This window comes from Ruditapes philippinarum, unplaced genomic scaffold, assembly GCF_026571515.1.
Source record: "Ruditapes philippinarum isolate M1 unplaced genomic scaffold, ASM2657151v2 ctg5445_1_1_1_1, whole genome shotgun sequence".
Lineage (NCBI taxonomy): Eukaryota > Metazoa > Mollusca > Bivalvia > Venerida > Veneridae > Ruditapes > Ruditapes philippinarum.
In genome coordinates, this window is record NW_026858433.1 from 340 (window position 1) to 14,817 (window position 14,478).

Sequence of the window (14,478 nt, forward strand, 5' to 3'; positions counted from 1 at the left end):
CAAATGTTTCGACAATAGTATTTTGATATTTTATGTTATTTACTGTAAACAAACAATAGATTTCCGGCGATCAAAACTAAATTGCTTTGAGAAGTTGGTTCTGAAATCGAAGATCGAAGATAAAAATTCAGTTCATAGTGAATATCGAGCTAGCATTGGATTTCGAGCTAAGATCAAAATTCAATGTAAATCAAAGCTGAATATTGAGCTGGAGATGAATTTCGAGTTGAGTCGCAAATGGAAAATTAATTCAAACTTTCTTAAGGCCGGATTTCGAATGGAACTGAATTTCAAGTCAGCTAGGAGATCGAAATTCAAAATTTTCAAAAGCCGAATTTCGAGCTGGAGTTGAATTTCGGGCCAGCTCGAAGATCGAAATTCAAAATTTAAAAAAATCCGATTTCAAGCTAAATGTGAATTTCGAGTTCGCTCGAAGATCATAAATCAAAATTTCAAAATTCTGGAAACAAAGTGATCCCTCGGAAGCATTAATCACAACAAAATAACATGAGAATTGCAGACTCGGTTTGATTGAGTCTGTACATGAGGGATAATGAATAAGTGCAACAACCCTCACGCCCACTAGCACCGGTTTGAGCGGTACTAAATTCTCAACACTTCATAGTGTTGGCATTAACTATTCCGAAGGACCAGAAAATATAACAACACTTAAGTGAAGTACGCAAAAGCCGAATTTCGAGCTGGAGTTGGATTTTGAGCCAGCTTGAAGACCAAAATTCGAAAATTTCAAAACCTAAATTTCGAGCTGGAGTTGATTTTCGAGCTGGCCCGAAATTCAACTCGAAAATCAAAATGCATCTCCAGCTTTGATTTACTTTGAATTTTGATCTTGGGGCAAGCTTGGAACTTCAAGGCTAGCTCGATATTCACTATAAACTGTATTTCGATCTTTGATCTTAGATGTCAAAACCAACTTCTTGTTACCTGTTCCATTACTTTTGAAATATTTCTTTATATTTGGTAATGCATTAGAAGACAAAGTTTAAGTTGGGGATTGACCTCGAGGTTATGTTAGGGCAAATTCCAGCAGACATAAAAAATATAATGTGGCATTATCATTATTTTAACCAAACTTTTAAATTTAAACAGAAAATAATGATTGAAATTTATAATTCTACAGACTGTAGGAGTTTTTTATCCTGCGGATAAACAGACACTAAAGATAGGAGCTTTAAAATCCAAACTGGAAATGGACGTGAGACGGATCAGTACATATTTAAGAATCTTACTATTTCTCGTCAAGGAAAGGTATAATATTTTTTTACTTTTACATCCTTAATCAAATTTAAAACCATTTTTTAGCTGATTTATATTTTGGCACTGAAAATCATTAAATTGTGTACATTGTAACTTTACATAAGACCATTTGTAAGAATATTAAGTTTTCTACTATTTCGTTCCTTATTTAATGTAAAATGGAATTCGAAGGATTCCTTTGTCCTAGTTCCATTTGTTACCACGCAAAATGTTAGCATGTTTTAAAATACTAAAGGATTCAATTCATGGGAATTCCTACACATTAATACATGCATTCAAATAACAAATGTTCATACTTATACATTTACTGCTAAGGATTTAATACCACTTTTACCGTTGCCACAGCACATCATAAATGTTGCACTTCATTCAGCTTCGATTTTCAGCTATTCGTTCCGGTTTCCATTGTACTTGAAAAGTGCTTGTTGTACACATTTCAGATTTTTTTAAAATATCATTTGATTTATTTATAGTCTAGATCAGAAAAGGTAACTATACCAAATATACAATTTAAACATTGGAACGACAACCAGGCCGTCCCGAAACAACCGAAAGCTTTTGTACAGTTTGCGAAAGATGTAGAGCTGAAATTTGGTGGAAATGGCCCAACACTTGTACATTGCAGGTATTTGTTTTAAGTACCATTCGATAATTTAAGTGACGTTCATGAAATTCTGTGGGCGACTTTTATATTTAAAGATCATTGTCCAGTTTTAGTACATAGATAATTTTCCTTGTCTGTTACTATTATTTCTTCTTATGTATAATTGTTGTGATTAGCCTGTTTATTGTTCATTTAAGACCGCCTTTCCTTGTTGATCTTGTTAATCATATTTTAGTTATGAATAAGTAAGTATTGTTTTATCTTCATAAAGTTGATAAAATATAACATGAATAATGATTGATATAAGGATATGTTGTAAGACAATGGTGAGGTTAAAAAATGTATGAAAGACATCAACAGGACAGAGAAACCGTATGTTGCATCAATGGTTAATAAAGGATGAATAACAGCGTAACAGATACAAACGCAAAGTCCATCACATCCATACATTCAAATAAGCAAATGAGCACATAGACCGGTTTTTAATTATTTACTTTATAGAGCCATGTAGGAATCATTTCTTTGAACACCATTTACTCATAAAGTGTGTGTTCACATTTTGTATTATTTTACCGATAATGGGGTTTAAAGGACTATTTTTATGTTTTATCATAATCATGCCAGGACAGGGGCGGAGAAAAGTGGAATATTCTGTGCTGTATCAACTTTGTTGGAGAAAACACAAATTGACCAGGAAGTAAGTGTCGCAAACACCGTACGACATATAAAGTATAGACGAAGCATGGCCATACCGAATCAAGTAAGTGAAACTTTTGTTATATTTTTGAATTTAGCAGATAAAATATGTTGCTTTAATAAAAGTAGTAAGTAGTACAATTCACCGGGTATATTTGTGAAACAAATAACCGGAAATGAAATATGTTAGATAGTTTGTGTGTGTGGTTTGCTGAGTTTCATGTCGCACCAACACTTTAAAGGTATTATGGCAACTTCCCATCCGGTAGAAAAAAGTCTCAGGTGCCCCTTTTGTGCATTATTTCAGGCCAGAACGGGCACGTGTGTAGAACAACCAACGTTCCACAAGCTAGCTTGATAGTTTCCTCACATGAAAGTATCCAAACCCCCTGGCGGGACTCGAACCAGCAGTTGTGAGGGGCTCTCCGTAATTATGTGTGTTTTGACTGAAAATTATTAAATATAAACTATGTAAAATATTAATACTTTTGAATGTTTCATCTAGTAAAATTACATACAATTAAATCATAAGTAGAGGAAAGTAACAAGCCGATATAATAATTCAGAGATTGTTCAAATTTATGAGATTGAAACATATTTGGCACATGATACGAATTGTTATAAACGTATTGATATATTTCAGGAGCAGTATATTTTCTGTCATCAATGTGTGAATGAATACCTTCAATCATTTGATACATACTCCAATTTCGAGCAGAGCTCCGGAACATAATGATTCGATGTCTCGAACATTTTATAATACTTGAATTTGAATAGATAGCATGCCTTTTTAGCTCGACTATTTGCAAAATATAAGAGCTAATGCAGTCACCCATTTGTCGGCGTCGGCGTCCATGTGGTAAAGTTTTTACGTGTAGGGTGGTATCTCCATCACTACTGAAGGGATTTCACACACATTGCTTTTTTGTGATTGTCTTACATGATTGGCACAAGTCCCATAACTCGGATTTGCTTTTTTGCATATTTATGCCTCACACTTGTGACAGTGACAACTCTTTTGAACAGTTGAACACTCCTCCAATAGCTCTTGTTAAATTTCCTGCTTGCTATTTTGAAAAATGATGCCGTACTTTTAATGATCTCTTATAAAAATATCCCGAGTTTTCAAATTTCACAAATGTATTTTTGAGAGCACTTAAGTGAGAGCTTATTTTTCAATATTTTGATACGATGAAAGAAAAGGTTTAGTATTAAAGAGCTGTTTATAATAAATTCAGATCACTTATATACATACTGTTAATTTCCTTAAGCTTTATAATCATTTCGAGATGTATTGATCTTCACTTATATATGTGCATGTTGTATTTTATATTTAATATGATATACTTTGTTATATTTTGATTGTTATATTTTAATATGCGATCATTGTGATTGTTTTGTTAAATAACATCAGAGTGTTGAAATTTAAAGTTCAACATCAGTATCTGAATAGATTGACAACAATTTCTGTTTATCAGACAGAGTTTGCATTGGTGCCAAACAATAATTGCATGTCAGTAGTATCCATATATGAAAGTTTTTTCATATCCTGATTATTTTTAATAAGTTTTTTTTTTAATCTAATTCCATTAACATTATAAAGAAAGAAGCAATCCTGAATGAGTAAACATGAAATTGATGCTATAGACAGTTATGTAAATAGAATAAGACATGTTGCGATTTGTTTTTGGTCATATGACTCTTTATGGAAAGAATCTCTTTAGGATCAAAAAATATTTTATTCATATTAAACTGTTTTTGTATAAATCATTAAAGATGGATTTTCCTTAGTAGCTGCCTTTAATGTATGCTATACATGTATTAAAAACATTGTTTTAACAATATGCATCGCTTTGTTAGCAGGAAGATTAATGTTATTATTTGCTACATATATAATTATGCATTCCAACATGTTCCTCGTTATGCGTGAGGCGCGTTTAAGTGCCGCCGTCATTTCCTGTTATCTGCATTATGACACGTACTGATGGGTGTTGTACAACTTACATAAACATACACAGACCTAAGGGATATCAAATGTGTTTGAATGAATTAATTGAACGAAATAGTGAACATTTGACAAGGTTGCAATGATTTCAAACGAGGACAATAAATGTAATATGAAATCTACGCTTATTTCGGATTCTTTTTGTCAGTCTGAAAATACCGAGAAAGACCTCGCTACTATACACTAAAATGACACATATGTTATTAGGAACTGATGGACAATTTATGCCAATACTCTTAAGCGTATTCTATGCACTGTTTAACAGGGTCTGAGATAGCAGCATTGAGGGTGTGTGCAAAACTATATCTATATATTGTTTGGTACTAGGATTATTTTGTATGTCATTCGAGAACATCAAACGTTAAACCAGTTTATTTCCTGAACACACCAAGTTTGTAATCATTGTTTATTGGACACTGTCTTATTATTCATTTTTTTCTTTTATCATTTTTTCTATTCTATTGCATTATTGTTCAAATCGTCCTTATAAGGAATATTATAATATTATTCACTATAAGCTTTGGAATTTCTCAATCAGCTTTAATACAATTTAAAATAATGAATAAGTCATTTTCTGTAGACAAGCCACATCGTTTTCATATCATTGTATTTGCTAGATATTGTTTGGTATAAGAAAATATCATTTTATGTATCCTTGCTTACAACTAACATAATCTGTGTTTTCTATAATATTTCTATATAATATGGTACTAGGATTATTTTGTATAACATTCGAGACCATCAAACGTTGAACCAGTATATCTCGTGAGCAATACCAGTTTGTCATTTTTGCTCATTGGACCCTGTCTCATTTTTTTCTATCATCATTTCGTTTCCATTGTATTATTGTTTAAAGCTTCCTTATAAGGAACATTATAATATTTTTCATTATAAACATTTTTGTTGGTAAAAAAAAATATTTTTCAATATATTTTCTTGCTTACGATTAACATAATGTTATATCTCTTTAAAAGAGATCTGATTCATCACATGTACATTGTCATCTGTTGAATAAGTACAATTATCTACAGGAAATGTATACTTGAATTGTTGTATTATTTCATTGATTGAAATCACTTATACTTTACCTCCACATCAAACATCTGTTGATGAGCGACAGTAAATGTTTATGGCATGGCTAATTTTATAATATCTATTGACATTGTACCGTAAATACAACATGTACAACGTTTCTAAACGAAAAGAGGAATAAACTTGTGAAAGCAAAATTACAAAGAATAGCATAGCTATATTTTCCGTGTTGTTTGTCATTTCATTTTGTTTGTCTTATAACAAATAATAGTAACATTTATAGATATTTTAAGATAACAAATACAAACTTTTGTGCTTTTTTGTTTTTTTTTTAAAAAAAGCTTTGGATTATTCTGCCTAATTATATAAACCCGTACATGAGTCCAATAAAGTGGTATAAGAGTGGTGTAATCAGTGGCGTAATAACAGTGGTAAGTACAGGTTGTTTCATCCAGTCAATCGTGAGTTGTATTGTTTAAATCCTTTCTTTAATTTCAATAAAACAATGAAAAAAATATTTGCCACCTTAAAGGAGCATTTTTTAGAAACATGTTCAATTATAACTTTATTCTACCCTTGGAAATCTAATCAACACTGAAGTTAAATAAAAGTTAGCTTTTTAATAACTCTTCTTTTTAAATAATCATTTTTTAAGACGCTGAAATAAATTTGATTTATTTTGTTCGAAGAACATTAAAAAAAGAAGCAGTAAAATGTCTTAAATCTACAAAAGACCGTTAGGGCCATTTCAACTTCATAAATTCACGTATTCAATCAACATCACGAATTCACGATTTCAATTTCATTAATTTAACTTCGTAAATCTGAAATCTTAAATTTACGCAGTTGAATACGATTTGAATTTCACTATTTCAACTTATTGAATTCACGATTTCGACCTCACGAATAACGATTTCAACTTCATGAATTCAAGATTTACCTGCATAAGTTCACGATGTCTGCTGCATGAATTCACGATTTATACTTTACTAATTCAACTTCGTGAAGCTGAAATCGCGAATTGACGACGCAGTTGAATTCTTAAAGTTGAAATCGTGAATTCATAAAGTTGAAAACGAGAGGTCACGAAGCTGAAATTCTGAGTACATGAAGGTTAAATCGGGAATTCATGAAGTTGAAATGTCCTTACCGTTTTTGTGTACAAATCTAACGGAAACGAAATGGTGATAACTTTTATATTTTTATGCAAAACATTTTTAAAACAGCAGAGAACGTGAAATTTAGCAACTTGAAATATTTAGAAGCTTCAATTTCAAAACTGTCTCTTATTTGTTTATTTGACCCCTGGCTTATTCGAAACTAAACGAACGAAACTGTGTACCGATTCCTATGTCATTGGGAAAGTGAAACTTTATTTTAGTACAGACGAAAAAATTTGCTTTTATGATTTGTATGCACAATGTTTTTAAAAGAAATGTAAACAACATAAAAATGTTAAATTACAAATGCATTATGTCAGTTTAATAGACCGCCACTTATTAATTGCGATGTAAAATAAAACATTAGGTTAATTTCTTAGCTTTGTATACTACACGTTTATTTTCATAAATAAACTCACTATTTACATTTACGACAATTAGTGTAACGCATTGTGTAGTGTGTAGTAAACCTTTAAGTGGATAAGAAAATCTCTGTTGTTAAATTATATAGCAAATAATGGACTACCGAAAAGCTTCAGATACTGGATAATCAGTTACTTTATAGAGGTAGGCTTTAAATCAATTAGATTTAGCTTCTTCATATACTAAATACAAACGTTACAAAACAAGTTGCCCAATTTGGTTATACTTGAGCCGTTCGATTTTTATGAACTTTAAGATATGATTGTTAATATAGACATCCTTTTATAACACTATATCCTTTAATATGATTGTTCTAATGTAAACTTTCCTTGTCAACAAAATAAGCTGTAGAAGTATGAAATTAAATAATTTTACAATAATTTGAAATGGCAATGGTAGGTAAAGTCGTTTATAAGAGTATAACTAAAAGATGATGCTAATCTTACTTATCATAGTAAACACCGTTTTGTAAAATGGTCTAATATACTACCGTTTTAACAGTTGTCCAAGTTTAAAACACTTAACTATTTTCTATACTATATGGTGGCACAAAGATGACATGTGTGTTTTTTTCATTTATCTCGTGACGAGTTACTAAATCGTGGCCACGAGATAGCTAAGTCGTGGCCACGAGATACTTTGTCGTGGTCACAAGTTACTAAGTCGTGGCCACGAGATAGCTAAGTCGAGGCCACGAGATACTATCAGAACTTCATTTCTTCCGGGTTGAGAAATCATCTGACCTGTAAAAGCCAATACTGGTAAACATAATACAAAAGCTTAAATATCTTTATCTTTTCAATTAATATCATTAGGTTACTATTATATTTTCATAGTTTTACCGCTAACTAACAAAACTGATAAATAATATGTCATTTAATGTAATATAATGTAATCCAGGCAGTGTCTGCGTATCTTGAGATCAAATCGCTCTGTTTCTACACCCGACTTAATTTTTAATTTTTCTTAAGATTTACATGTATCGAGCTACATAAAATTATTTAAATGTTCAAGTGAGTTAAGAGAAAATATTAATCAGACGTAGATACTATTCTATTCCTGTTAAACTGCATTTAGATAAATAAGAATTAATTTCCTGTACGGATGTAACAAATAGATAACAAATACCCCCACAATCTAATCTCGACAAAGATCACGGATTTAATATTTAATAATGATGTCAATATTTCATTTGTTGTGCATGTATCGAGTTACTTAAATTTATATAAATGTTCAATGAAATTCAGAGAAATAGTTAATCAGGTGTACATGTAGATACCATTCAATTCCTGTTTAATTGCATTTAGATAAATTTATACAAATTTCGTGTACGGATGTAACAAATAGATAACAGATACACTCAACAAAGATCATTGATATATAGGATATATCCGATGTCAATATTTCATTTTTTAATAATGCGTTAATATATAAAAGTACTTTGCTTAGACTATCAATATGTCAAAGAATACTCATTTCTGGATTTATTAATACATTAGTATTTTTATTTTAATATCAATCACTGACAAATAAACAGTTGATAGATAGATAGAAAAAAACAAAAGAAAGAAGTATACTGACATTTTCCTATTATATTACATGCAATTAAAATTGTCTTGCTTCTGTTTTAAGATCTTTATCATGTCCTTAAAATAACAGGCAGAGTTAGTCTTGTGAGACAGTTATATAATCATACATTTCAATTCGTCATGTAATTACCGACAAGATCAGATTTTAAATTTATGTCAGTTTCAATCTGAGGGATACTCACCTTTCTAGATAGAAAGAATTACTTTGATGAATCGTATATATATATATATTTCCGATAGAAAGTCGACGAATATATTATTCATCAAATTGACATAAAGTAGACGTCGCTAAAAAGTCGAAGCGAAACCGCATCGACCTTATGCTTTAGGTAATATTTACAAAAAACTTCTGAAGGAAATGAATGAATTTACAATATGATAACGCTTAGTTCATGTTTAATCTACGTCTTTCTGAATTTTTCAATTTAAGCCTCAATCGTAATCCAAAGTTGACGATGTATATCGTGCTATAATTTTTATCAACGTTAAGTCGAATCGATTCTTTAATTCGAATTTTCTTTCTTATTAGCCGACAAATTTTGTAAAGATGTTGCTTTATGTAGAAAATGACATTCTGAAAAAGTGTATTAACAGATACATCAGGGTATATATATAAATCGTTTACCGCATTTTCGTTCCAAACGTTTTGTTCAAACATATATATGAATGAATGCTTCATGTTTATCACGATTTTTTTCATTGTATCATATGTGTACGTTCTGTCCCAATGTGTTATAGCACAATAATCAAAGTTACATGCTAGAATGAATGTAAAACTTATATATGGCTATTATTAATACATATTGATCGTATTAAAGATCAAATGTTTTGCCAAGTATTGAAGATCAGGCAATCAAAAAACTGTTCATTTGATAAGTTCAATATCTTATTCGGATATTCCTCAATTCGGATATGTTTTGAAACTAAAAATGTTGATTAATAAAAATATGCTCTGTTTGACAATAGCCCTTAAATTTAATTTTCATTTTTTGGCACAGGATTAGTATTCATATCTTAAAATATAAACAAGTTATTAATTTATGCAATCAATTTTCGCTTTTTAGAAGTTTAAGATATGACTGTTATTCTACCAGTTACAGAAGTCTTAATATTATAGCATTATACTCTTTGAGATGCATTGTTTTAATATATACCACCAATGTCAACAAAATAAACTGTAGATCTATAACTTTCATAAAATGTTAAAAATAGTTATTAACTATTAATTAATCGAAAATAGTAAAATCCTTTGTATCAAGTTGTATAGAGTTAAAGATCTTGCAAATCTAACCCATAAATGTACAAACTTTTTTGTGTAATGGTCAAATTAATAACTGCATAAGCAGTTGTCAAAGTTTAAAACACTTAAGTATGCTCTATATTGTCTTCCGGATTGAGAAATCTCCGAAGCGCTGGTAAACACAATACATAAGCTAAAATATTTTACTACCGCGATTGTAATTCACTTGATGATTTCGAAATTATTTTTTTTTATATTTTAATCTATGACAATTTTTATTTACTGATTGATGACTACACAAGAAGATTTTTCTCAGTCCAATTATGACAGAACTGTCAATGATCTATTTATTCCATTTGGAAGTTAAACATGAACGAGTATATCAATACATTATCAATTGCCTAGTCTGTATCACAAAAATATTCGACCGTTGTTAATATCATATAAAATTAAATTTGCTGATTAAAGTAATTTTTATCTAATCTTATTGTAAATATGAAACTGTATTAACGTGCTTTATCCTTAACTATATTCCTACAATGAAAACTTTTGACAATTTTAAGAGACAAGAAAGCACATTTGTATCATGTTTTAATGAAAAGAAAGCACATTTGTCTCATGCCATTTTTATGAATCATTTGTCATATATTTTTCAACGGCAGATTTTATTTCAGAATCGAGGTTCACCGTTTTTCCTCATGTCAAGTGCAATCATAAATGGGTTCGCTAATTCTTTTTTTATGAAATCTTAAACATAAAACTATAGTGGAACTATTAATTCTTATATCTCTTATTCAAAAAAGTTATTGGCTGAACATGAAAGGAAGGCGTTCAACTGTAACATATCTCGGTATAATGGTGAGATGACGCTAATAGCGCACGATAAGTGAAAGATATTCACGATGTAGTGAAACTGCCGCATGGCAATAATGATAAATCTCAGATATTATTTCACTAGTGTATATATAGCGCTTCATACGTGATTTATTCAATACCGTGTCATCGTGGTCATTCGTGCAAACCGTGTTTTTATCATCGTACCATCGTTCCATCGAGCTTTTACCATTGTACTATCGTGCATCACGGTTCAGAGAAACAAAAATGTTACCCATGTGCGATATATTAACTATGCAATATCATGACTCGTTTCGCATCTCGCCGGAACTCGCGGTCCTCTCTTCTCTCTCCATAATGTCGACGCGAAACAGACGACAGACGAACAAATTCCTCCATATATCGTTTAAAGAAGTTAGGTTCATACAAAACTGATATGAAATAATGATAAGTAAAGTTAGGGCATTCATCGTATTAAGCAATGCTACTGTAAAATCACTTAAAAACACACTGCTGTGACGCAGACGTAGAACCATCAAATTGAACACTTTAATTGAAAATTACTTTATCAAATACAACATTTGCTAGAAATTTATTCTAACAAAATGTCAAAATCATATCAATGATACAATTTAAACAGAAAACAGCTTAAAAGACGTCTATGGTCATGCAGAGTGAACAATAGTGTCCAATAAACATGTACTCGTCACATTACCGAGACAAAGCCAGATGCTTTTAAGGGCCGCCCATTGACGCGTGATTTCAAAACATCCCACTTAGCCCCTTTAACGTCGTAGGTTCGACTCTCACTCTCGGGGCCTCTGAACATATTCAACGCGGGAAAGCCCGTCCAAGTCCATTATGCAGGAATTAATAGTATTTATAGTTATAAATTACAAAGCGGTTAGTGGTCGCATAATTTCATACATAGAGTAGAATGATAATCAGTTCTAGCGATTTTTCTCTTACGAGATCATCAGCATTAAAATTCAATATTGAGATATATAAAAGAAATAGAGTATGTTAAAGACAGAATTATGCAAAATGTTTTATTAAGAAAAAAATTGTTGAGCCCGCTTGCGGTGAAATTTAATAAAAGAGGTCGATAGGTAGGCACATTCAGGTCTTAAATTTCTCATCTTACCCTGGTATTCTTTGTTTCTAAAATTAGAAATTCGGTCCGACCCCCCCCCCCTGTAACCAAGCTTCACTTAATCTTAACTAATTGCGATAACGGACGGACGTGTACGTTTAGCTTAAGTTAACCAGAACATGATTTGCTCTCTTAGATCTACAAATGGAAATGTTGAGTGAACATTTAAAGTTTAGTGATGCAATAAACTCACACTATAGCTAACTAAATGTAGCTACTTTTCGACGTTTTGTATAAGATCTGGACCGGTAAGCGATAGTTGATAGCTACCTTTCCTATTGCAAATAGATCGATTTAAAATAGTTCAAAATCGTCTTCTCACGACTCGGCCTAAACAAAAGTTACAGTTTTGCTTTAAAATTCGAGTTTAAACTGGTCCAATATAATTGTATATTTTGGAAACAGAAATCATTTCTGAGTCGATTGCACTTAATTTAAGAAAATTGGTTGAAAATTAACATAAATCTGGGACTAAAAATAAGGCCGGGTGATAGTACCGCCGGTGAACCTTTCTACCGTTACTTTATTAATTGTTATATATTGATAAAATTAAAATAAACAGACAAGCCACTCAAACACGAACATTTAGTAATTATTTATTGCATACGTTTCGGCTATATTCCTTCATCAGTGCAAAACATAATATTTTCCTTTGATGAAATTAAAAGAAACTCGCACCGACTGCCTGTGTCGCAGATGTGTTGACGGTATTCTTTAAGCTATTGGAACTTTCAAAAATATTAGTTATATATTCAATATTCATTCTGCGAAATGTCAAAGGCAAAACTGAAGTGGGATCGAATAGATACATGAGTGCTATAATGTATTGATAATGACAGATCCATAAAATCAAACTAATAAACGTGCCAGCATATTAGTGTTCAACATCATTTGCCAAGCATTGAAATCGCTTTGAAATAGAAAAAACAATCCTTCTAAATCGTGTAGAGAGGCAAATTTTGTCACTTTATATTAACTCGAACATTTAATACTTAAGATGTTGGAACGAAGTGCGCAAGTGTAAACTGAATGAAGTAGTCCAACGCAACGAACGTGCAAAGGTGTAACAAATTATCCAATATGTTTTATTGCGGGACGTTTTGTTTTTTACGCCATGGCGTAAATATAGACAAACCCCAAATATTTTAGTTGTTTTGAACTATTATAATATAAATCACAAATGAATGATGATTGTCATTTAAATAATTGTTAAATTAATGCATACAGTTAGGCACAAGTTAGGCACATGAAGGGCAAAGTTTAAATCCTCTTTACATTGTTTAAGGGTTACTTCGGTATAGTTCACATGGATGTGTCTTTATACCTAAGCCTCAAATGTATACATAGAAGGGCTAAAGTTATCACATAAATCATTCATGTTAAATTGTTTTCAGAAAGTTGAATATTGAAGAAATTCAGCGATAAACGATGTAAATGATGTGCACTTTGTTACCAGATTTACCTTTGCTATTAATTTATTGACTGACGATAGATGAAATATGCTTCCTGAACTCAGCTCTAACCATCGTATTGTAAACAACTTTCTATAGGCTGGAGGCATTCCAGCGATGCCAAATGAGGTCGAACACTAAGTAAGTTAGCTTTTATTAAGTGAACATTTTCATAATTAAATACCCACTGTCGCTCATTTCGGTCGCTTCCTTTGGTGTTCATAATTGTTGAAAGTTCACTTAATAAACACTTACATATACTTAGTGATAGAGCTCAGATATATGTCAGTATATTATGACATACTGAAGTGTAATTGACATATTCGTTATCTTCCGAATGTTTTATTTATTTTTTTACTTTTTATAACTTTATATTTGATTATTCTTTTATCTAGATAGAGTTGTTCTAAACGAAAAGCAAAAATGAAGCAACTTTCTGTAATGATGTTAATGATTCTTTGGTTCATCAAAGGTGAGTTATGTTGGAATATAATTGCTCTACATTTACAAACCAAGTCACTTTAATGATTGTTATTCAGTGTGATATGCTGATATTCTCATACTTACCTATTTTGCGGGCCGATTTCAATAAAAGTCCCAGCATATTGATTGTTTTATTTTGAGATATTTTAACTTAAAGATGTGAAAACTTGTAATTTTTTCTTTTACCTCCAATTAAAATGACACCTGACTTGTATATTGACACTGATTTCAAAAATGCAACACGTTAATATGAAAATTATATCAAATAGATCTTGAGAAAATAGAAATGTTAAATTAAATACGTTTTCAAAAATATTACAGAAATGATAATTCTTACTTTGTTGTCAGTTCCAGAAATGTTAAGACCTTCTGATTCAAATTGTATGCTTATATATAAAGTGGACTTGATTTATCTAATTGAATATCACATTTTATTTTATACAATGCATTCCTTGCATACACTCTCTTTTAACATAACAAAAATAATATTATTAACTATATAAACTAAATCATATAAAGGACTCCTTTTG

At 31.0% G+C, this 14,478-nt stretch overlaps 1 protein-coding gene across 1 annotated transcript in view; it reads left to right on the plus strand.

Annotated features, from left to right (window-relative positions):
* Window positions 1-1,141: 1,141 nt before the first annotated feature.
* Window positions 1,142-14,478, plus strand: part of LOC132753179 (uncharacterized) — a 32,213-nt gene continuing 18,876 nt past the window's right edge. Inside the window, exons 1-5 of the mRNA XM_060743617.1 lie at window positions 1,142-1,269; window positions 1,752-1,903; window positions 2,507-2,642; window positions 3,222-6,046; window positions 13,861-13,937. Of these exons, the coding sequence (XP_060599600.1) occupies window positions 13,889-13,937 (49 nt within the window). The 5' untranslated portion in view covers window positions 1,142-1,269; window positions 1,752-1,903; window positions 2,507-2,642; window positions 3,222-6,046; window positions 13,861-13,888. The remainder of the gene's footprint in view (window positions 1,270-1,751; window positions 1,904-2,506; window positions 2,643-3,221; window positions 6,047-13,860; window positions 13,938-14,478) is intronic.